Source organism: Aegilops tauschii, chromosome 6 (assembly GCF_002575655.3).
Source record: "Aegilops tauschii subsp. strangulata cultivar AL8/78 chromosome 6, Aet v6.0, whole genome shotgun sequence".
Lineage (NCBI taxonomy): Eukaryota > Viridiplantae > Streptophyta > Magnoliopsida > Poales > Poaceae > Aegilops > Aegilops tauschii.
In genome coordinates this window covers 315135428-315157987 of record NC_053040.3, presented here as the reverse complement: position 1 = coordinate 315157987, position 22560 = coordinate 315135428, and the positions used below count along the sequence as shown (strand labels likewise).

General features: G+C 43.2%; 1 protein-coding gene and 2 long non-coding RNA genes across 8 annotated transcripts; 1 reads left to right on the top strand and 2 right to left on the bottom strand.

The window, feature by feature from the left end:
* Positions 1-5797: 5797 nt before the first annotated feature.
* Positions 5798-6219, bottom strand: LOC141025639 (uncharacterized). Its single transcript, XR_012187836.1, has 2 exons — positions 6168-6219; positions 5798-6066 (listed from the first exon to the last, which is right to left on the bottom strand). It is a non-coding gene; the product is annotated as an uncharacterized lncRNA (long non-coding RNA).
* A 628-nt stretch (positions 6220-6847) lies between these two features.
* On the bottom strand, positions 6848-10699 carry LOC109741632 (uncharacterized). 6 transcript variants are annotated; one of them, XM_073501515.1, is made up of 6 exons: positions 10207-10699; positions 9016-9160; positions 8607-8933; positions 7811-8079; positions 7278-7321; positions 6848-7201 (listed from the first exon to the last, which is right to left on the bottom strand). In XM_073501515.1, exons 2-4 carry the CDS (start codon positions 9151-9153, stop codon positions 7909-7911), a joined length of 636 nt encoding a protein of 211 aa, XP_073357616.1. In that variant the 5' UTR covers positions 9154-9160; positions 10207-10699; the 3' UTR covers positions 6848-7201; positions 7278-7321; positions 7811-7908. The 6 variants fall into 6 exon arrangements, with proteins under 6 accessions (XP_073357616.1, XP_073357615.1, XP_073357613.1 ...); XM_073501514.1 differs by lacking the exon at positions 7278-7321 and adding an exon at positions 7322-7465 and having other exon boundaries at positions 10207-10698; XM_073501512.1 differs by having other exon boundaries at positions 7278-7358; positions 10207-10698.
* Positions 10700-14963: 4264 nt separating this feature from the next.
* On the top strand, positions 14964-18779 carry LOC141025637 (uncharacterized). The gene is made up of 2 exons (XR_012187835.1): positions 14964-16163; positions 16877-18779. It is a non-coding gene; the product is annotated as an uncharacterized lncRNA (long non-coding RNA).
* The last annotated feature ends 3781 nt before the right edge of the window (positions 18780-22560 follow it).

Here is a 22560-nt window from a genome sequence, read left to right as displayed (position 1 = left end):
AAGAGATCATTGGCCCGCTTTCGTGAAATTCAAGGAATCGGAATTAGCTAAGGAACGGTCGAGAGTAAACAAGCTCAATGCCGCGAAAAAGGAGCATTTCCATACGCTGGGGCCAGGTGGCTACGCGATGGCCCGACCTAAGTGGGATAAGTCTAAGCAACAGATGTTGGATGTAGGGGTCACTCCAGTTACATTGAGCTAGCCCGACAGGTGCAGGACTTGGTTTTACGTGCATGGGGGGACGTTGGACCCGCAGACAGGGCTGGTTTTGGAGAAGGCAAGTCTTAAAGGAGCCGACCTCAAAATACTTGTTGTAATAGAAGAGGCTCGAACGAGGGTGTTCATGCCCAACAGAGAGAACGACGAGCTTACGCGCGCCCTGGGAAATCCTGAACACGCGGGAAGAACACGAGGCAAAGGCGTTGTTCCATGGTATGAGGGGTTTGCGGGCTGGTACGCCGACTACAGAAGCCGTACGAGAAAGAATATGGAGGAGGAGAAGAAGAGGAAGCTAGAGGAGGAGCAGAGAAAGCAGGAAGCAGAACGCCTTAAAGGCCTAGAATCAGCGCACGCAGAGTTGGCACTCCAATTGAAGAGGCAGCAGCAGCAAATCGACTCTAGCCAAGAAAGAGGGTCTCAGCCGCGGCAGCAGCTAGCGGATGGTCCAGCATTGGATAACATCGTCCCATCCATGCCGAGAGGCAGCGTGAGTTCCGCTCCGGGCGAGGCACTGCTGGATAGATACCCTGTGGATGACATCATGGAGAACACTAATTGTGAGCTACACTTCAAAATGAAGAACATATCCATGAAGGTGGCGGACGCCGTTGCTTATATAAATCCCCCCGAAGCAACCTTCCATTGCAACCCGATTCCAGCTGGCTATGCTCGTGTTGTGGTTGATGAAGTGGTGGACCAATATTCAGGGCTAGAGCTTGACATTCCTGGAGGTGACGAGGAGCACACACTAGGAGAGGCCATACATCGTATCATCCTATGGAGAAAGGATTGCATCATCTTTCCAAGGCCACGGACACCGCGTCAGCCGACTCCTCCTCAAAGTCCGCCACCGCGTCAGCAAACTCCCGCTCCTCCAAGTTATCAGCCACCGCCTCAGCAGAGTCCTGCTCCTTCAAGTCCGCTAACGCGTCAGGCCACTCCTCCTCCTCCAAGTCCGGCACCGCATCAGGCCACTCCTCCTGCTCCAAGTCCGGCACCGCGTCCGCCCACTCCTCCTCCTCCAAGTCAGCCACGTCAGCCGTCTCCGCCGCCTCAGCAACATTGGAAGAGAGCCGCCGTAGCTACGGTGCGTAGCGGTACAAGTCAATGTATAGGAGGTACAGGAGGCAAGCGATTTCAATATGGTCCAAGCCTCGCGCCTCTTTTGATGAGGCCTTACGACATGACCGAGGAGGAAAACGAAGCCAAAGTGAAGGCCCAATTGGACGCCCATTTTGGACCGAAATCGCCACCGCCGCCAAAGGAGAAAGTGCCTGAGGATATCGTTGACCACTTTATTCGTATGGCTAAAGCACCAGCTCCCAAGCCTGCTGACTCAGACTATGAGCGCCAAATCAGGAAGGCACATCAAGCAAAACAAAAGAAGGAGTCGAGCTTGAGCTCGAGCCAAGCAGCTGCCAAAAAAGCGGGAAAACCGCTCCCCGGCTGGGAGAACAGGCGGTGAAATCAATCCCCCCGCTCATTTTACCAACACATGCGAGTACCAGCGCCGATCAGCTGGTAAAAACCGACAAGCATAGAAGGCAGGCTGCAGAGCTCGGTATCACTGTTTATCAACTCCTAGAGATCGAGCCCATGGATACGCTTACAGAGGAGGACATAAAATGGAAATATGTCCGCGACGAACCTTTGGTCAAGCCCGAGGAGGTCAAGAAGCTCTCAACGAGAATGTATGTATTGCATCAATGGTTCATGAAAAATGCCAAGACTACCAATCGAGACTCCCTCATGGTGAAAGTCAAGGAAGAGCATTACTTCAATGAGATAACTCTGTCTGTTGAGTATACAAAACTGTTTCAGTTATTCAATCAAGACGCACTCGACAAATCTATCGTCAATTGCTATTGTCTGTAAGTGATTTCTTTCTATAATTTAAGTCTCAAGCTAGCTGTAGTGCTCATTGATCATTACCTATAATTATCCTCATTATATTCTTTTTTGTGGTATTATGCAGGATGAAGATGTATGAAACGAAAAAAGCTGGACGCTATGGCATTGGGTTCATTGACCCAAATACCATTAATGAAGAGACATGAACATATGAATGGTATCAAGCAGATGTAGAGAAACACATGCTAGAGTTCTTGAAGTGCCTCAATACCAATCAAGATATACTACTTCCTTACAACTTCCGATGAGTCACACTGTCTTGTACTACAAATTCTGTTTTTTGCTTACTAGCTAGATGTTAATAAGTGTATAAGGTTTAGGGTAGTTGATGAGTGTTATGCACATGCCCGCTTAATTTATACATGCAAACGTATGCGCATGCAGTTACCACTGGATCTTGTTAGTCATTCAAGTTGAAGAAGGAAAAGTTGAAGTACTGGACTCACTACTTAAAGACGCTAGTAACTACTCAATCATGAAGGGGATACTCAATAGGTAATTTCAATCATTATTGAACTATATGTCGGCCTCTTTAGTTCGTCATTTCCTGATATCAACTAATTAATAACTCCTTTATTCATTTTCTTTGCAGGCGGGCAGGGCTTGGCAAAAGTTCATCAAAACGGTTCCAGGCGAGTGGAAACAAAAGCTGTATTGGTTTCGACCCAAGGTTAGTAATTAAGTAGTACTAGCTAGCTACCATCTCTTTAACTCTAGTTTCAATACCATTAATTATCATGCTTGATTAATTATTATCTGATTGAATTCTATTCTCGTAAAGGCCATGAAGTAGGCGCCGGGGACTGATTTATGTGCATACTACGTTTGCGAGAACATTCGCATGATGGCGTCCGAAAGGACCAAATCTGCTAGACAGCTATGGGTACGTTTGCCAGAACACTATTCACAATTTTTATATCATTATCAATATCTAATGACACAACTAATACATGCATATTGATCTCCTTAAAAGTTCAATGTGGTGCGGGATATGCTCCTACCAACGGGTCGCGTACGAGCAATTCAAGAGGAAATAGCGGGATTTTTGCTCGACTAGGTCATAGATCCCAAAGGAGAATACCATTACCCGCTACCGCAATAATGCCTCCATGTAGGAGAAATTGTATATACCAAATTGTATATATATATATATATATACATGTGTATGTGTGAATGGTGGTGCGAGACATTTGATGTATACACACACACACACACACACACACACACACACACAAAAGAGCCTGTGCGTTGCAACGGGTTCGAGAAACCGTCAAAATTGAGTGGGCAAAAAAATGCATTAGCAATTTTAAGAAGTAAAGACACCTACAGAATGACCAAAAGCCCAAAGAATACACATGCTTAGTAAAAACTAGACCATGCCGGCGCACGTTGCCGCGCCCGTCCATTTTTAAGGTAAAAACAGTAGTAATTTATATAAAGTGGCATGAAGCATGAGAGTCTCATACGAAATGGGTTTCTTAGTATTTAACAAAAAAAACTTAACTTCTTGAATTAATAAAATAGAGGACATGTACTTGTTCTATATGTACAGCATATAGCACCGTAGATGCCTACATCGACTATTTGATCAATCATGATAACAATAGACCATACATGAGTTCTGACTGGTGTTTTCGGTAGAAACACCATACTTAAAGGGTTATAAAGGGAACAACCTAAAACAAACTCCATTGAGCATTACAAGCATAAACACAAATATCACCATGTGCAATCTTGATTTCTCGTCTTTCCACGGTTGCGTGGCAACTCATTTGCCCTTTCAATCATAAGGTTTTACTTGAGTTTACTTCGTCAACACTTGATTGTAAGTTTGTTAGTTGATGGTTTTGGTGAACTGACATTGAATGGAAGGTAATATTAGTGAAGCAAATAAAAAAGGAAACACCTATAGTAGCAGTGTCCAAAATAAAACAACTTGCAATTGCTCCCTGTTAAGCAAGAACATGTTGTATTGATGATGTAGACTCAAATCATTTCAACATTCGTAAGAGAATATTACGTTGCATCCGTACGTAATAACTCCAGTGAAAGGTCAATAGTTAGGGAGACTGACATAGTATATGGGAAATGAAGGATATATGTTTGCATGAGAACTCAAATAGGAGCAAGAATAATCCTCCCGTGCTAGCTCATGTCACCAACGCTAGAGATGACATATTTCCTTCTTGGTCGAGACTATATCACACGACAAATCTCAAGAGCATGCATTCCAAAGTACAACGTAATATCTGTAATAGCAGCATACTGTAGACCAGTGTATATTAGGCTTGGAGCAGCAATTTCAGCAGGATTGACGTGCGAAGTTCAAAGTACCAACACAAAAAATAACTCAAGCAGAAAACTTGACTAAACTTGAGTAGTTTTCAAGTTTTTCTTTTTGAGATAATTAGTTTAAATTCATTGTAACAGTTCAGTAAATTATTGGGAACATCCTAGCAAGGCTGCAAAAAACGAACTGCTACAATAGCTTTACTTGCACCAGGAAATTGTACCACGTACATTCCTGCATCGCCAAACATGTTATTGTCCCCAAAAAGAAAGTTAGTATCCTACTCATATTGAGATAGGTTAAATTATCAACGCCTCAAGAAACAGGATGTAGAGAATTTAGCATGCCTCTAGCATTATCGAAATGTCGATACATCAAACATAATAAAAAGTAAAAAAGAAGGCCATGTAACAATACTTTTTCGTAGTAGCAAATTAAGAATGAAACATGTTTCCAAGATTCTGCGTTAAGATTAACACCACATTTTAGGCAAAAGAAGGTTACACATAAATTCCTTTGCACCGGAAAAAACACATGTATTTCACAAGAGTTAATGCATGGATCATGATAGGGAAATTATAATTCTGCACATCATTGTTGTACTGCCAAGTTGTAGAAAGATTCGAGTATATGTGGATAGTTATTGAGACTCTGATCTTGACATAGCAGATGCCAGTACACTTTATATTCCAAAAATGTGTGGTAGAATCGAAATACACGATTTAGAGTGTGTGGTGGATATATTATCAAGCCATAGCCTCTTAGAACACTTCGATCCATGAATGTATTTATGCTAATACAAATGCGCTAATAAACTTAGCACGTCATTGCTATTCATGCTCAATTGTCACCACATAGCCTGAAAGCTTAAATACTGCAAGAATGGAAAAAACTTGCATTCGTACTGAAGCCAGAATTTTAATCCAAAAATAAAAATATAGTGTACACCTTCTGCTGTTCATAATCCATAGATCAGGCATGCTTTCCCCTTTTAGCAATGACCTTTAGCCCAAATTCATCAAATTGGAAAACTGGAATACGTACTGATGTGAGGGAAGTAGAGAACAACTATTTTTCCAGTTGTGCATCAGAAAAGGGGATCCATTGCTTACAGCACACAAAAAGTACTTCCTCCGTCCCATAATATAAGAGCGTTTTTGACACTACACTAGTGTCAAAAACGCTCTTATATTATGGGACGGAGGGAGTATTTCCTAAAACGAAGAGTGCTGGAAGAGCAAATATACAGACACAATCCACAAAGATCAATCAAATACTGACGAACCAAACAGGCGAACAATAAAATGAGGTGGAGTCGAGCTTACACAGTCGAGGCTAAGATCCAGCAGGGAGAGAAGATTGAGAAACACAAGAAAATAGGGACTGGGCCAGTTGAAACCCATGCACTGAGCTATGTTCCCAGCGTTGCGAATCCAAAAATAATAAGCATAATCAACGATTATTGAACTCTGTACTAAAGTACCAGATAAACACGTCCTCTTTGCCTGCGCCACCGGGAGTTCCTCTCCCCATGGACGACAGTCGCCAACACGTTGCCGCAAAGAGTGTCCGGGAGGGACCGCGATGCGGCAGTGGATTTGGACAGGGAAACGATGGCAGCCTGGATTGGCGCAGTGAGTTGGAGTCTGGAATCAATTAGTACATGGTCAAACTTTGCTACTATATCACGAATTCATAAAGGAAGGAAAGGCGTCGCGAGTTCATCGCAAGCACCCCCGGTATCCACCTGCCTCTTCGAATACTGATTGATGAAGAAGAGTGGGGAAGGAACAACGAGATGGTGCATACTGTATGGGCGTGCGTGGGGTGAAAAAAGAACATGAAGGGGCATGGTAACCGTCGTGACATAATTGGCCGGCGGCGATGCACATTGATTGCCATTAAAGACCTGTGGCAATGACAATTTATTTCCACAAATGCCGGCGAGTGGACTCCCAAATCCCAATCGGTTCGTTTCGTTGCCCCATCATCTCCCCGGCTTGTGGTCTCCCAATCGGTTCTGCACCTTTCTCTGTCGGGCCACTCGTGAGGCTCATGGCTGCCTACGCTGCATTGTCCATCAGTTTTGTTGCTCGCGGATGATAAAGCCCACAGGCCCAAATAACCGAGGAGCTCCGATTTTGTTACGGGAGCAGCGTCCTAGCCCATCCAGCGACCTCTTTTCGCCAAGGAAGCCCAAGCGGGATTAGCATCACATCCAATGGTCATAAACATCCAGAAGTGTACATCTGACGGCCAAAAACGTTGATAGTAACGTTGATGGTCTGTGAGGGCTGGGAGGGTGCTCAGTTTTAATATATCTAAATTCGCTACCGCGGCCCTTCTGATTTAGGCAACTAACACTAACTAATTAGACTGAGGAAAGAACATAATAATTAGTAACAGACTGAGGGAAGAACATAATGCTGAGAAGTACAACATATCTCTACTGTAATGCTGCCTATGCAGTGAGTGAAAAATACAAGAGTCAGTCCATTAGTCCACCTCTTCAGTACAAACGAAAGGTGAAATAAAACAGTATAAAACTTCAACATGAGTAATGAGATACTGAACGACATGTGTAGATTAACCTGCATATGAATGAACATATTCCATAGAAATGCAAGAATTAGTTCCTTGTCGCCATTAAGAATATATTCTGCTGAAACTCTGACTGCATCTGCATCAGATATCAGAACCGGAGCTTCCTTCATATACTGGACAGCCATGATGCAGTTGTGCAATTTCTTTTTATGTGAATCTGATGGAGCAAACACTTTTCTGAAATAAAGAATGATGTCACTGTAAATCCAATGGCAGGAAGCATCTGACTAATGAGGGGAAAATAAATGCATACCAAAATATTTGATGGGTCAGAAAGCAGGAGCTGAACAACTGTACCTAGAATCGCCATCAATCATATCTTCAATCAAATTTCCTGTATAGTTTCAGAAAGCAGGAGCTGAACAACTATACATATGTAAAGAATTGCCATCATTGAGATCTTCAATCAAATTTTCTATAATGAATCACACTCTGACAGTGCTGGTAAGGAAAGATTAATTAGAAAATTAACAAAATATTCAAAGGAAAGTCATAACAGAAACACAAAATGCCAAAGTCCACCACTATGTTGGATATTTATGGTTCTTTGAGATCACTATTGCATAGTTTTAGAGCACGGTAACACTGGCTAACACCATACTTGTTGATAATTCGGTCTATAATCCATGTTGATAGATGCTTCAGGACATCACCTTCTAGATGCATGGCGATCAGCCAATGAATACAATTGAGGAACGGAAGTAAAAGAAGACCCGATCAGCTGAATAAAGTACTTGCATGTTAAAAAAAAAATTAACCAGAGGTAGATGTATTCGGCTATCTTACCCTGAATAATTTGATAGATTTTAGGTAGGCTTGGTGAAAAAACAAAGGAGGGGACAGATGCACGCACTGTAGCTGCTCTCGACCCCGTCCTCTTCACCTCACCACCCTGTCCCAGCGCCTCCATCTGTGGCACCCGACCGCCTTCGCCCTCGGCCTGCTTGTCTGCGTAGCCTGGCTTCGCTTCGCACAACTTTGCACTGACCAACTCTGCCTCCATGACTCGCCACTTCCACGGCACCACGGCTGTCGCTCCAGCTTCTGCCTCTTGCCTAATGAAGCACCAACCATCCAAAGGCACTTCAGAAATAGATATAGAATTCTAAATCTCCCTTGTTCCTTGCAGAAAAGGGGCCATGAAAGTAACAGTGACAGATTGCATTGTCTGAATAACAAATTAACAGACTGAAACATGGAGTAATTAGATTCTTGTATGCTTTCCAAATTGGAACAGTGGCAATTTGGTAGTAGCCTCCATCAATTTTATGCTCTAGAAACTAAGACTACCTTTTCTTCAAGATGTATTCTAAGAGCTTGTAAACATGGTCAAATTCATCCTTGTTGACTATCTGAATGTGGTTAATGAAGTGAAGACTTAACCAATCAGAACTTGGCTTTTATGTTGTACTAAAAGTTTCTTATTATTTCCAAATCAACTAATAACATTTTACATTTTTATTACAGTATAGCTGTGTGTCATGTGGCTCAAGGTTTCTTATTTGCAGGAAAGTTAGACCGTAAGAAATCACTCGACAATTGCAAATTAAGAGGGAGAATGAAGAAAAAACAGAGGCATTACTTTCATGGAATTCTGATCTGGCTTGTTGGGCTTCTTGTGTGACTGGTCTAGATTGTTGGGCTTCTTGTTCTGCTTTTTGCCCTTGCCATTATAGAAGTTAAACCCGAATGGTCCAAATGTTGATAGACTTATGGTAGCGGCTCTTGCAGCAAATGGATTAAAGGGCAGAGCAGGTTCAGGATTGACATCAGTGATCTCACTACGGTTCTCATCAGGCACATATGATCTTCCTGAAAGGGGAACTATCCCATCCTGTCCATGGAAAAGCTTGAATGCCGACTCAAAGCCTGGTCCATCCTCAAAGATCAGGCCCTTGCTTCCCCGAGCCTGCCAAATAACGCAAATTGTCAAGGAAAAATGCACTACCTTGGTCACCGAGTCACCAAACGACATAAGAAGCAGATCTTACAGATACAGGCAAAGCAGAAGAAAATGAAAAGGTTGTGGCTCCATTGATGTTCCTCAGGAATGGGCATCTCTCAACACCGGGATGACCAGAAAAGTTCTCCGATGATGCCGAGTCATAGAACAGGCTGCTGAAGAGCATTTCCAATCTGGGAGAAGACATATAAAATAAACATTAACTACAGAACAGAAATGTGATCAATCTAGGATGAGGTTCAGGAAACCAAATAGATGCATCGCAATGTACTAAAGGTAGTTCCAGAGAAGCGTAACTGATGATCAGGAAACTAACAAACGTGTCTCGACTAAATAATTATAAGAATCAGGAAACATATTATCACCAGGGTAGCACATATGCCTGTGCGTTGCAACGGAATGCATAATGTCTTTTAGTTGGGGATGGGTATTGTTGTGATGTATAAAAAGATGAAGATCGGGCATAACTAAATATTAAAGAGTGATAACAAATAAATGAAAACCCCAAAAAATAAACTTGCTTCATGTATAGGATGTGTCACATAAATTAAAATAAAACCATAACTGCGTCTACGACTCTTGTCGACTGGAACACAAGTATAAATTACAAACAATATCTTTTTTCACATTAAGCAACAATTATAGAGTACATCTCTGTAAACAATATTCTTGGTAAATGACACAACATAAATAGAGCTATCATCCTAACATCTAAAGACGATAGTTCAATTTAATTTGGAAGAAGTGTTCTTCTACTCACCGGTGCAGAGCCTTGCTTGCTACTGCCTATCCATAATGTTGTATGCATATATTTTACTTATCCTTAATGGATGAAAACAAAAGCGTTGTTCCCCTAAAAAAACATTGTTTGGATTTTATTTGCACACAACGAAAAGTGTGTGCATACTATATAGGAAGGCTTCTGTATAGGGAACATCACACTGCCTTTTATACTGTTTACAGAAAGGTAATTTGGCTAGGTCAATCCTTGCCTCCTGCTAAAGCGTAATTACCAAATGATGACAGCAGTACATCAGCATTAGCAAAGAATAAGCAATGGACATGATGTTCTAGATCCAAATATTGAAACAACCTTAGGTGAGCTCATACCTGAGACAGTTGAACCACATAAGTTCCAATTCAATGTGCGTCTACAGAATCCTCGGCTCTAAATTACATTTTACTGCATAATCACATCTAAGTGCAGGCCTACATTTACCTCGTTCTTCTCTGCGGTGGCTACAGCCTTCCCATCCTCCTCCTTCTGCTGCTGCTTCTACCTGCAAGGAATTCGCGCCGCCGCGCCGGATCTATCCGTCTCGCGCGCCCGCCCTCCGTCGCCCGGCTCCGGCGAGCTCCTGGCTAGGTCGCCGGATCCCTCGCTCTGGCCTTCCTCGTCGTCAACGGCGACCCCCGCCTCGTCGCCCGCCTTCGGATCAGGCTCCCCAGCCCCTGCCACGCACGGATCCGCCCCCTGCAAACTCCAGCCGCCGCCGCCGCCGCCGTTCTACATCGAGCAGCCGTGCCACCCCCAACCGCTCGACCCGCCGCGTTGAGCCGATCCAGAAGGTGTGCTCGAGCTTCATCCCCGTGAAGCCGGTCTGGTCGGGGCAAGTGCGCCGACGGGGTGGGCGGTGGCGGCGCGCGGTGAAGGGCGTGGCAGGAGGTGGAGATGGGATTTGTCGTGCGGGGGCAGGCTGATTTCCTTTCCTTTCCTCACGCGTGCCGGTTCGGGTTAACTTATTGTGAGGATTGCGCATTGAATACCCAAAATAATAGGGGCTTTTGTGCAAAAACGCCGCGACGGTGTACCCGCAAACTCAATCCGTGCTTTATTACTGCTAGCAAAAATGCCCGTGAAAAAGTTAACACATCATCTAGCCTCAATAAGCATTGCTTAGACCACCTCCCCCTCCCCACCCATACACAGGTCAATATCCTATATTTTAACCCCCACCCGTGTGGCCGCCTATATTTCTTCCCACCATGATCGCGACAGATATATGTTAATAAATTTGTATGAAAATATATTCTTGTACTCTATGTTTATTTGTATTAAAAAAATATTGACATCTAAATGAATGGTAAAAGTATGCTGAAAAGGTCTATATCTTGAGACAACTACTTCTCAACTATCCTCAAGGCGTAAGTTGTGCCATCTATGATCGTATCACTAAGGAAAATAATGAAAGATTCTTATCAATGATTTATGCTCAGACATGATGCACTTCTTCAACACTTATTATGAGTACACGGCATAGTAAATCTTTGTGATGTAGCACCTGTTAGCATATGAGTTGACCTTGAGGCTTATTGTGTCTCTACGTCAGTTGTCTTAAATCCACCATCTGAAACTACAATTATGACACCATTGTGCAACTTATAAGTACAAATTTATTTAATAACTTATTATATGCGTCTGCAAGCTAAGCATGGAATTAAACTCCGCTGGTACATGCTAATGATCACAAAGGATGCCAGTAAGCCAGTAATTTACTCAAACAACCATGACCGGAAAAAAAAACCATCACCAAGATGCAGACTCATCACATTCACACTCGTTTCAGCCATAAACCAACCCAAACAAGAGATCAAGGTACTGTACGGGGGATAGAGATCGCCGGCAAAGGCAGGGATCACATGGATGCCGACGCCGCGGTTCGAAAGGCCTGAAACACCTCACCCACCATTACCACATCCGGGCAGGATCCCAACGGGGCGGAGATTTTCACCTCACCACACCTGACCTATAAATTGTACGAGCAGGAAAAAAACAGCAGAACACCGAGAAATCCACCAATGGTTTTGATCCAGGGTTGATGTTAGCCAACAATATGAACTCACGTGTTTTCAGCAACCATCCTCAGCATCGCCGGCGTCGCGTACGCCCCAGCCGCTCCAAAACCAAGAATCGACAGCGCCGCGCCAGGAGCCGCCCCGGCTGGCTGGGGACAACCACACCCCTCGGCACCGGCCACGAAGGCCGACGCGGCGCGCTGCTGCGCGTGGGAGCTATAGCCGGTCAGGATGCACGCGCGCCCCGACTTCTCGTACTCCCGCCGGCTCACCACGCGGGTGCTCAGCTCCCGCAGCTCCTCCACCAGCGCCCTGCACCTCGCGTCGTCGGCCAGCGCCGGCACCTGCGCTCCAGTATCCTCGCGGCCTCCGCGTACTCGCCGCGCTCCGCAGCCGCGCGCGCCGCCGCGATGTCCTCCATCGCCTCCACGCAGAATGTCTCCCGCGCCACGTCCATGGACGGCTGCTGGTCCTTGGCCAGCTCCACCGGCCTGTGCACCGCCACGTCCTCGCCGGCCACGTCCAGCACCAGTCCGGTCGCCGTGTCGCGATAGGTGCAGGTCACCTTCATGAGCTGCGTCACGTCGTCCGTGTTGCCGGCCCTCGGCACGTCCACCAGGAGCAGGAAGCGCCTTTCCTCGTCCGCGTAGAGCTCGCCACGTCCACCGAGGCGGAGCGCCCGTACGTGTCGATGCTGGTGTTGTAGCGGCCGGACTTGACTGCACGGACGCGCACCGGGTGCACCCACTTGACGGTGATCAGCGCCTTTTGCACGACCACGGAGAGGAGCCCGCCGATGCCATATGCTGGTCGGAAACGGATCGAGCGGGATCGAGTGATAGCCGTATGCTGTTCGAGATAGATCGGTTTTTTTTGGAACGGATTGGGTTGATATGTGCGATATACGAACCAGGTCGGACGGACGGACGAACATGCTATTTGCTATTAGTACCACCTTGTTTATATTATGATTTTATCCATACAAATTGTAAAAGCGTATTATGACATGAGAAGAAAGCGTATTGTGACGGTGAACCCGACAAAATCAATCCGTGCTTTATTATTATGATATATATTATTATTATATTATTATTAATTATTATATATATATATACGGAAAGATATATATTATCAAATAGTTATTCTGATAATACTTCCGCACTGCACGCTCAACGCGAGAGCACTGCAACTTATGTGGAAAGGGCACTGCAATACACACTAGTGAACTTCGTGTCGTAAAAAACTGCATGCAGTGTTTTTTGGTACTGTTTTTCTCTAGTTTTTTAACCGTTTATCGAAACAAGGCGTATAATATACCATCGGAAAGCTATGGATTAGGCGTAACTTCACCATGTTGAACACTTTTCGAGATTCGTCGCGGTTTAAGAGCAGTTTCAAAAACGGTGCGGCGAACGACGAGTGGCAGCGAGCGTATTTTCGTGATTTTTTCTAAACCGCTCATCAGAATAAAGCAAATGATACGCCGTTGGAAAGATATCGTCAAGGTGCATCTTTTTTATGCAGAACACTCTCTCCCATTCCTTACGGTTTAAGAGCAGCTTCAAATTTACTAAATCACGGAATTGCGTTTTTTTAATTTTTTTTCAATTTTCGGTACTGTTTTCACTCTAGTTTTTGAACCGTTTGTCGAAACGAGGCGTGTAATACGTCGTTGGAAAGCTATGGACAAGGCGCAACTTTCATATGTAGAACTTATTTTCAGATTCCTTACGGTTTTAAATTAATTTTGAAAACGGTGCGGCTGCCGGTGAGTAACAGCGAACGTATTTTCGTAAATTTGTTCACCGTTCATCGGAATGGTGCAAATGATACGCCGTTGGAAAGATATCGACGAGGCGCAACTTTTGCATGTAGAACACTCTCTCTAATTCGTTATGGTTTAAGAGCAGTTTTCAAATTACCGAAATACGGACACTCTGTTTTTCACGACACCAAAATCGACGAGCCGCACTGCATCGGACATAAAACTGCACTGCTTCAGTCTGAATACCACACTGCATTTGCATGATTTTTTAAATGCATTTTTATTTTAAAATGTGTGTACTGAAAAAGTTCTTCGTGATGGACTTTTTTTGTAGACCAAAGTGCACTGCATTTTTGTATGTTTTTAAATGCACTTTGTTTGAAATGGACTATACTGAAGATTCATTCGTAGTGGACTTTATTCAAGACCAAAATGCACTGCATTTGCATGATTTCTTAAATATATTTATTTTAAAATGTGTGCACTAAGAAGTCCTTCGTGGTGGACTTTTTTGTAGACCAAAGTGCACTGCAGTTTTGCATGTTTTTAAATGCATTTTGTTTTGAAGTGTGTACTGAAAAGTCCTTCGTGGTGGACTTTTTTGTAGACCAAAGTGCACTGCAGTGTTGCATGTTTTTAAATGCATTTTGTTTGAAATCTGAAGAGTCCTTTGTAGTGGAAATTTTTCAAGACTAAAGTGCACCGCATTTGCATGATTTTTTAAATATATTTTCTTTTAAAATGTGTGCACTGAGAAGTCCTTCGTGGTGGACATTTTTTGTAGACCAAAATGCACTGCATTTTTTCATGTTTTTAAATGAATTTTGTTTTAAATGTGTGTAGTGAAAAGTCCTTCGTGGTGGACTTTTTTACAAGACCAAAGCGCACTGCATTTTTGCATGTTTTAAATGCATTTTTGTTCTAAATGGTGTACAATTCCTCCAAAAATAATAAAAAGTGAACTCCTCTGACATTTTTTTACAAAGCGAACTCCTATTTTTTTTGCAAAGTGCACCGCAAAGGTTTTCTTAATGAGCTGCGATTTTAACAAATTATACACCATGTCCTTACAAATTTGCAAAAAGAAAATTCCTCCAAAAATAATAAAAAGTGAACTCCTCTATACAATTTTTTTACAAGTGAACTCCTTTGTTTTTGCAAAGTGCACCGCAAAGGTTTTCTTAGTGAGCTGCATCGATTTTAACAAATTATACACCATGTCCTTACAAATTTGCAAAAAAATATTCCTCCAAAAATAATAAAAAGTGAACTCCTCTATACATTTTTTTACATAGTGAACTCCTTTGTTTTGCAAAGTGCACCACAAAGGTTTTTTTAATGAGCTGCATTGATTTTAACAAATTATACACCATGTCCTTACAAATTTGCAAAAAAAAAAAAATCCTCCAAAAATAATAAAAAGTGAACTCCTCTATACAATTTTTTTACAAGTGAACTCCTTTGTTTTTGCAAAGTGCACCGCAAAGGTTTTCTTAGTGAGTTGCATCGATTTTTAACAAATTATACACCATGTCCTTACAAATTTGCAAAAAAAGTTCCTCCAAAAATAATAAAAATTGAACTCCTCTATACATTTTTTTACATAGTGAACTCCTTTGTTTTGCAAAGTGCACCACAAAGGTTTTTTTAATGAGCTGCATCGATTTTAACAAATTATACACCATGTCCTTACAAATTTGCAAAAAAAATCCTCCAAAAATAATAAAAGTGAACTCCTTACAGTTTTTTTTACAAGTGAACTCCTTTGTTTTTGCAAAGTGTACCGCAAAGGTTTTCTTAGTGAGCTGCATCGATTTTAACAAATTATACACCATGTCCTTACAAATTTGCAAACAACAAATCCGTACAACGAACTGCATTGGTTTCTTATTAAGAGTCACAATCTATACAAATATGACTCCCATTGTTCATCACGTGGACTGCTCTCTCTCTCTCTCTTTTCTAGAGAAAATAAACATACAAAATTTAGATACATTAAAACTGAGCACCCTCCCAGCCCTCTCAGACCATCAGCATCTCTAATCGTTGGATCATCACTTTTAGTCATTTTTGACCGTCCGATTACCTCTTAGTCCCACATCGATGCTTCATTCCGATCCGGACGAGCGATAGCCTGATCGGGCCGCTGTTCTGGTGGTTTTTTTGGGCGTCCGAGATTCAATTGGGCCTACTGGGCCTATACCAGGCTCCCGTGCTGCAAAAAAGGTAAAACCTAAAACACTCGATGCCCCGTGAGTCACTCACGACCCCTGCTCTCTCGTTCGCTCGCAGCCTCGCCTGGCGGTGTCTCTCCATGTTCTTCCTTCACGACCTTTCCTCTCTCTCTCAACCTGCGGACGCAAACCTCGATCTGCAGTATCCTTCTCTAGATCTCGACTTTCAGCGGCGGCAACCATCGCAAGGGTCGCTCAACCCCTCCCACTAGCAGATCCTAGGAATCCTCTCCAAGCACGACCTCAACCTATTACAGACCTATGTCCGCCGCCAGCACGGGCTCATCCAGCGGACCAGAAGGACACCAAGAAGAGCGCGCCTTCCGGCACGCGGTGCGTCCTGGTCGCCCACCGTGGCGTTCGCCTCAGCACTGGCATATGGTATTCATTTCCTCCCGGATGTTCAAACCATAAGTATGATCGTGGTGTGATACCGATACAACGTGTTTGTTTTCCTGGAAGAAAACTTGCCTGCCGATTTTTCTTTTCTTTAGATGCCATTCTTTGTTTTGTTACTCTTATGCATGTGACAGTAAGAGATTATAAATTATATATGCGTGAGTTCTTCTCCATTGGCTGTCGGACAGTTAATTTGTTCATGTGGACTGCCATACCTCACATCTTCATGTTCAGCATTATGTTGGCTATCTGAACTAATAATGATTTTTATCTACATTGTTCATTGCATGTTGTTTGCAAATTTCTTCATTCATTGTAGAACACATGCACCTAATGGAAATACAATTCATGTTTGGTAGACTAGAACCAAAGATTTCTTTATCTGATGGTACCGCACAATAGAAAGTTGCAGAATCTATCGCTTACTGTTGTATTTGCACTCGATTGTAGTTGCAAGCCAGAACATTTACTGATTTATATCAGGTAGTTAGAAATAGTTTCATGCACAGTTAATTTTGATACGACACAGGAACTGTCAGATTTTTTTTTATTGTTAGCATGTGTTAACGTTGATTGGACACATGAACTGTTAGATTAGTTTTTTAGTTTTTGCACTTGTTCATATAATTCTATTTAATGTATCGAAGAGATTGTATTAATCTATCATGAACCAATTGGAAAATTTCTAATTGCAGGAAGGCTTCTTGTGCAAAGAAGGCACTTGGGATGGTGTTGCATATCGATCCAGGGAACAATGCCATACAAGATGAAGCTGTCACTCTTACTGTTTTATTTACAAGAAGTCATCTTCATTGCTGCTCCCAACATCTTAGGCTTAGCAACACAATTGCCAATTGGCCAAAAGCAACTCTTATTAATACGCCAAAATTCGCACCTTTAATGATCACACCTTGCTTGTTTCCTTTCAGTAGATGAAAGGCAAAGTCAAGTAACCTTCCATGAGTGCTTTTTGTCGGGTGAGCTTCGCAACTCTGTAATTGTCACCGTTGTTGTACACTGTTGACATTGATCAGGCTGCATCAATTCTGACTTTCAGGTAAAGAAGCAGAAACAATCGGATGACAAGAGGTACAAGACGAGTGATGATTAGAGAAAGAGGGTGTTGGAGAAACCAAAGATGGATCAAGGATGGCAACTAGCAAAAAGGCACTTAAATATGGGTTAATTTATTCATGTACCCTTCTGCTCTTTTGATAAGGCTGGCAACAGTGCTGGTTATACAATGATGTGCTACTGGTTGAAGAATTGTTTGCTGCAGAGGAATCATACAATTCATGCCGAGCTTTGTTGCTATTCTTGATCTTGTGTACTATTTATAGTGGTTGACATCATTATGCTACTATCTAAGATTTGGACATTCACTAATGATGTGATAGGAAAAATAAAGAATATTGTTTACCTGAGTGCATCATGCATGTCTCCTTTTTTTCTATTGAAATACCAATACAATTTTTTTTTGTAAAACCATTGATTATTCACTTTCATCACTGTCAATATATATCAGTAAATTTATGCAAATTGAGGTTTTATGTTCCCTGTATCAGCTTATTTAGAAGAAAAAATCCATCATTCCATTGTAAAAATGGACGGGCATGGCAATCTGCAATACTTTAAAGATTTTTTTATCAAAATTTCATTTTCACTTTATAAATTTCTACCAATTATAAAAATAGACGGGCGCAACAACGCGCGCCTTCAATGATCTAGTATAATTTAGGACTAGGCCCCTGAAATAGCAAAAACAACCCTCTAAACATGATACATACACGATTATTTGCAATTAAGCCATGTTATGCACGAGCGCTCAAGCACATGAGCACATAACCGCAAGCACACGAGCACTGAACCGCATGGTACGCCTCTCCGAGCTGCACGACTAAGTGCATCACTTTCATCTTTCTGTAGATTAAAAAAAGGACGCCAATATCTCCCGAATGTTCGGTCTGGGGACCTCCCAGACCGAACGAACGGTTCGGTACGAGGGCTCCCCCCTCACGAACGCTTTCGTTCGGGAGGAGAGCATCGAAATCACGAACGCCCTCCCCAGGCCCAGGCCTTTTTCATGTAAAACGATTAATAAAGCCCAATAGCACAACAAAAGAAGAAGCCCAGATTCTGTTTACTTTTTCTGTGACAAATAAAAAGACTAGTTTTTGCTATACTAGAAAAAATGTCATCAACTTTAGAAGCAGAAAAATGCCAGGGAGAATTTCAAAAAAAGTGCCATTCGAGTTTGACCAAACTATTTTATGATTTGCCATGATATAATTTTACAAATAGCAAGGTTTACAACATATTTGATTCCTAACAAAAGCATGGGATAGTTGCCATGGCAAAAAATTCAAACAAAAAACAATGGCAAAAAATAATTCTCATGACAAAAAAGAAAAGTAAAAATTGCCGTGCCAATAAACTAGAAAATGCCATGCTACAATATGAATAATGGAAAATGTAGAATGTATTTTTTGGAGTACTAGTCACAAAAAAGCAAGTTTATGGAATTTGTTCATAGCATGGCAAGTTCCATGCCTGGCCACATGGCAAAACTATGAAATTTTCAGACTTGTCACATGGCCAAATTTATGTATTCCAGGAGATGGCAAATTTATGCATATTCGGTGCACAAAAAACATGGAAAAATTATGCATTCTTTTCCACTAACTGAAAATTGCCTTGGCAAAAAATTAAGGTATATTTGCCATGGAGAATGAGAAGTAAAAATTTGTCATGAATGATAAGTAAAAATTGCCATGCATGCATAAGTAATAATGCCATGGCAATAAAGTATAAAAGTTGCCATGCCAAAAATAAGAAACAAAAACTTGCCATGGTAATAAAAAAATTGAGACAATGCCGTGGCTGTAATAAAAGTATATTTGCCTTGTCAATAAAATGGTGAATTTGCCATGGGCTTTGAAAGTTAATTGCCCATGGCTATACAAGTTAATTTAAAATTGCCATGGGATTTAAAAGTTAGTTTACCCATGGCTATTTAAGTTGTCGTGGGAAAAAACACAACTATAAACAAATAGTGATTTTAGTTGCCATGGCAAGTTTGCCATGTTTTTCAGCATATTAGGTTGCCAGGATTTCGAAGATCTTAAGTTGCCATGGCAAGTTTGCCTTGTTTTTTAACATCTTAGTTAAAGAAGTTTGCCATATTTATGTACGAACTTAATAAAATAAGTTTGCCATGTTTTTGCACATCTTTAGTTTGTCGTGGCAAGTTTACAAATGGTTTTGAACATTTTAAAATGACATGGCAAGTTTAACATGTTTTTGAACATCTGTAAGTTTGCCATATTTTTGAACATCTTAAGTTGCCATGGCAAGTTTGTCATGTTTTTAAACATCTTAAGTTGCCATGGCAAGTTTGCCATGCTTTTCAACATCTATAACGTTGCCATGGCAAGTTGGAATGTTTTTGAACATCTAAAACGTTGCCATGTTTTTTAACATCTTAAAATTGCCATGGAAACTTTTCTAATAACTAACTTCGAATTATTTCTCTCTACAATCTGCCATGGCAACCTTTTGATGTCAACTTAAAAAAATCACTCTACGAATTTTCCATGGCAACTTTTTGATAAAAACTTAGAATTATGTGTCTCTCTATAATTTGCCATGGCAACTTTTCTGATAACAACTTAGAATTATTTTCGTCTCAACAAATTTCCATGGCAAATTTTTGGTAACAACCTAGAATTACTGTCTCTATCTACAATTTTTTGCCATGGCAACTTTCTTGATAACTAACCTAGAATTATTTTCTCTTTATAGTTTGCCATGGCAACTTTTTTATAACAATTTAGAATTATTGTCTCTAACTACAATTTGCCATGATCGATGAACTAAATTTGCCATGCTTTATAAAAAGAAACTTGCCATGTATGTTAAATAGTTTTCTAATATATTTCCCATGTGACCATAACTGAATTTGCCATGTGATCAGTAATGAATTTGCCAAGTTATGAACAAAAAGACTAGGAAAATGAAAAATGATAGAATATGCCATGTGACAAAAAATAATGGAATTGCTGTGACAGAAATGCCATGTTACGAAAGTCACCGAATTTCATAGGGCATAACATTACTCAGCTAGCTATATAAAAATTCAAAAATAAAATGCATCTGCTCAAAGAAATAATGCGATTGACACGTCAAAACTATGACAGAAATGTAAAACTTGATGGCAAAACTGCGGCATGGAAAAAATAACTCCTATGTAGTGATGGCAGAACGTATGAATTTGCCGCGGCAAAATTTGGTTCTCCCTAAGAAAACAAAATGGGAAAATTGTGGTGGAACGAATCTAAATTTGCCATTCACTGCATATTGGAAATTGCCCTAGAATATCCCTACCAGTTCTGAACCAGATCAAAAACAACATATCACAAAAATACCATGGTACAGAATGGGGGCGAAAATTGCCATGACATATCTACTAGTGCACTGGGTCATGGCATGTCATCTGTACTAGTCTACTGGGTCATGGGATGCAATTTGGGGTGAGAAATCTAAACACAAAATTTGGATGTGCCTCTACTGGGTCATGGAACATCAATTTGCAGATAATCAAACTAACAAAAATGAAAAAAAGACGGGGGGTTGAGGATGTTGCCACCTGCAGTGGAAAAGGATCCAAATGCCTTTTGCAGTTCGCCGATGTGCTGGTCCAGCTCGACTTGAGGCTGCGGCGTCACCTAGCGAACAACGACGAGCATGGACTACCTGCAGCCTTGCAGCAAAAGATGATGCGGAGGACCGCCACGCCCGTCATCAAGTAGTACGCCTTCCCAATCTTGCAGCCATATGGTGCACTGCCCCCTGGTTGTGGCTGCGGCAAGGACGCCCAGCCGCATCGAAGGTGATAGCGGCACCGAGCGATTAGAGCAGCCCCAACAGTGGCCATGGACGGCGGCTAGGTGCGCGCAGACGGAGGCGGCCTCGATGTCCGCGGTCGCCGCGGCGGCGCGGGCAAGCAGGCGACGCTCGCTCTCCGCCCACGTCGCCCCGTTGAGTCGGTCGGCGCGGACCCGGAGCGCGCCAGCCTCGATGATGGCCGCCAGGTCGAGCAGTCGATGTGCGCGCAGACGGAGGCGGCCTCGACGGCCGCCGCGGCCACTCGCCCCGCTTGAGCCGGTCGGCGGGGACCTGGAGTGCGCCGTCCTAGAGCTTCGTGTCAGCGAGCAGCGCGGCGCTCGTCCTCCTCCTCACTCTCAAGCCGAGTAAAAACGAGTGGTGTGGCTGTAGGAGTGGATAAGGAAAGAGAGTGGATAAGGAGAGAGATGTGCGGTTGGAGGAAGAAACGTTCGGGCTGAGCAAAAGAATCCCCGAACGACTCTGGTTGCTGACCTGTCAAGCTCCAGAGCTTCAAAATTCGCGCACCGCGATGGACGACAACGAGTGCGTTCGGAGTGGTTTGCTAAAACCTGGCACGTTCGGGAGTTATTGATACCGTAGAAAAATCCGTAGAACGGACTGATACGCAGCTGAACTCCAAGTCTCCAAACGGATCGAACTGAACTACAATGCATCATCGGCAGAACTGAAACAGGGGCATGACGCCGTGCGCACCGCAACGAAGCCCCAGGCGAACTGCATTTTGGTGTCAAAAAGTGAAATCTGAAAAAGCAGAAAAGATCATAAACTTTGACAGTGCATCAGCCGCACTGCATCTTCCGTAGTCCACCATTCAGGAGCTGCAGGGGTGGAACTAGCAGGAGAGGCGGTCAACAACGAACAGGGAGTCGAAGTGGAGCTCGTCCCCTGCCCGTGTAGTACTAAGCATGGAAGAGTGGAGCTGGGGGCAGCGGCGATGCCTCACCGGTGGTGCTCGCGCAGTAGAGGAGTCGACGGCGTGGTTAACGACCTCGTTTTTTTCCGTGGATCCTGCACCTATCCGAGCAGAGGCCAATATAGAGGGCAGGGGGCGCTCGATCTCGCGGAGCGAAGCGAGAAGGAGGTGGTGGAGTAGATGAAGGGGACGGGAGGCGGAGCTGCACGCAACGCCGGCGGACTGCACTGACGTGCGGGGCACTGCACGTGGTACCCGGACGGACTACACCGACGCGCCTGCCCCTTCTCCCGAACTACCTCACCAGGATCCCGCGTACGCGTCACGGCGTGCAGGGGTGAGCTATGGAGCTCGTCGGCGTCGGGGGAACAATGCCCACACCTCGGGAATGGGTGGATCGGCCAGGGGGAGGGGAGGTCCGTCGCGGTGAGCTGGATCCACGGCCATCGCGGCTCGGCGATGAAGGAGAAAGGCAGGGCAGGGGAGGGGGATCCACGACTGTCGCGGTCAGCCGGATCTGACACGAGGGAGGTCAAGTCCCTGGGCGGCTCCGTCGCGGGG

Excerpts from the sequence above, each read along its gene's own strand:
- LOC109741632 (XM_073501515.1), bottom strand. The coding sequence starts at position 9,153 with ATGCTCTTCAGCAGCCTGTTCTATGACTCGGCATCATCGGAGAACTTT. Across the intron at positions 8,934-9,015 it reads CTTCTGCTTTGCCTGTATCT|GCTCGGGGAAGCAAGGGCCT; the intron begins GTAAGATCTGCT and ends GTTATTTGGCAG. Across the intron at positions 8,080-8,606 it reads CAGATCAGAATTCCATGAAA|GCAAGAGGCAGAAGCTGGAG; the intron begins GTAATGCCTCTG and ends GTGCTTCATTAG.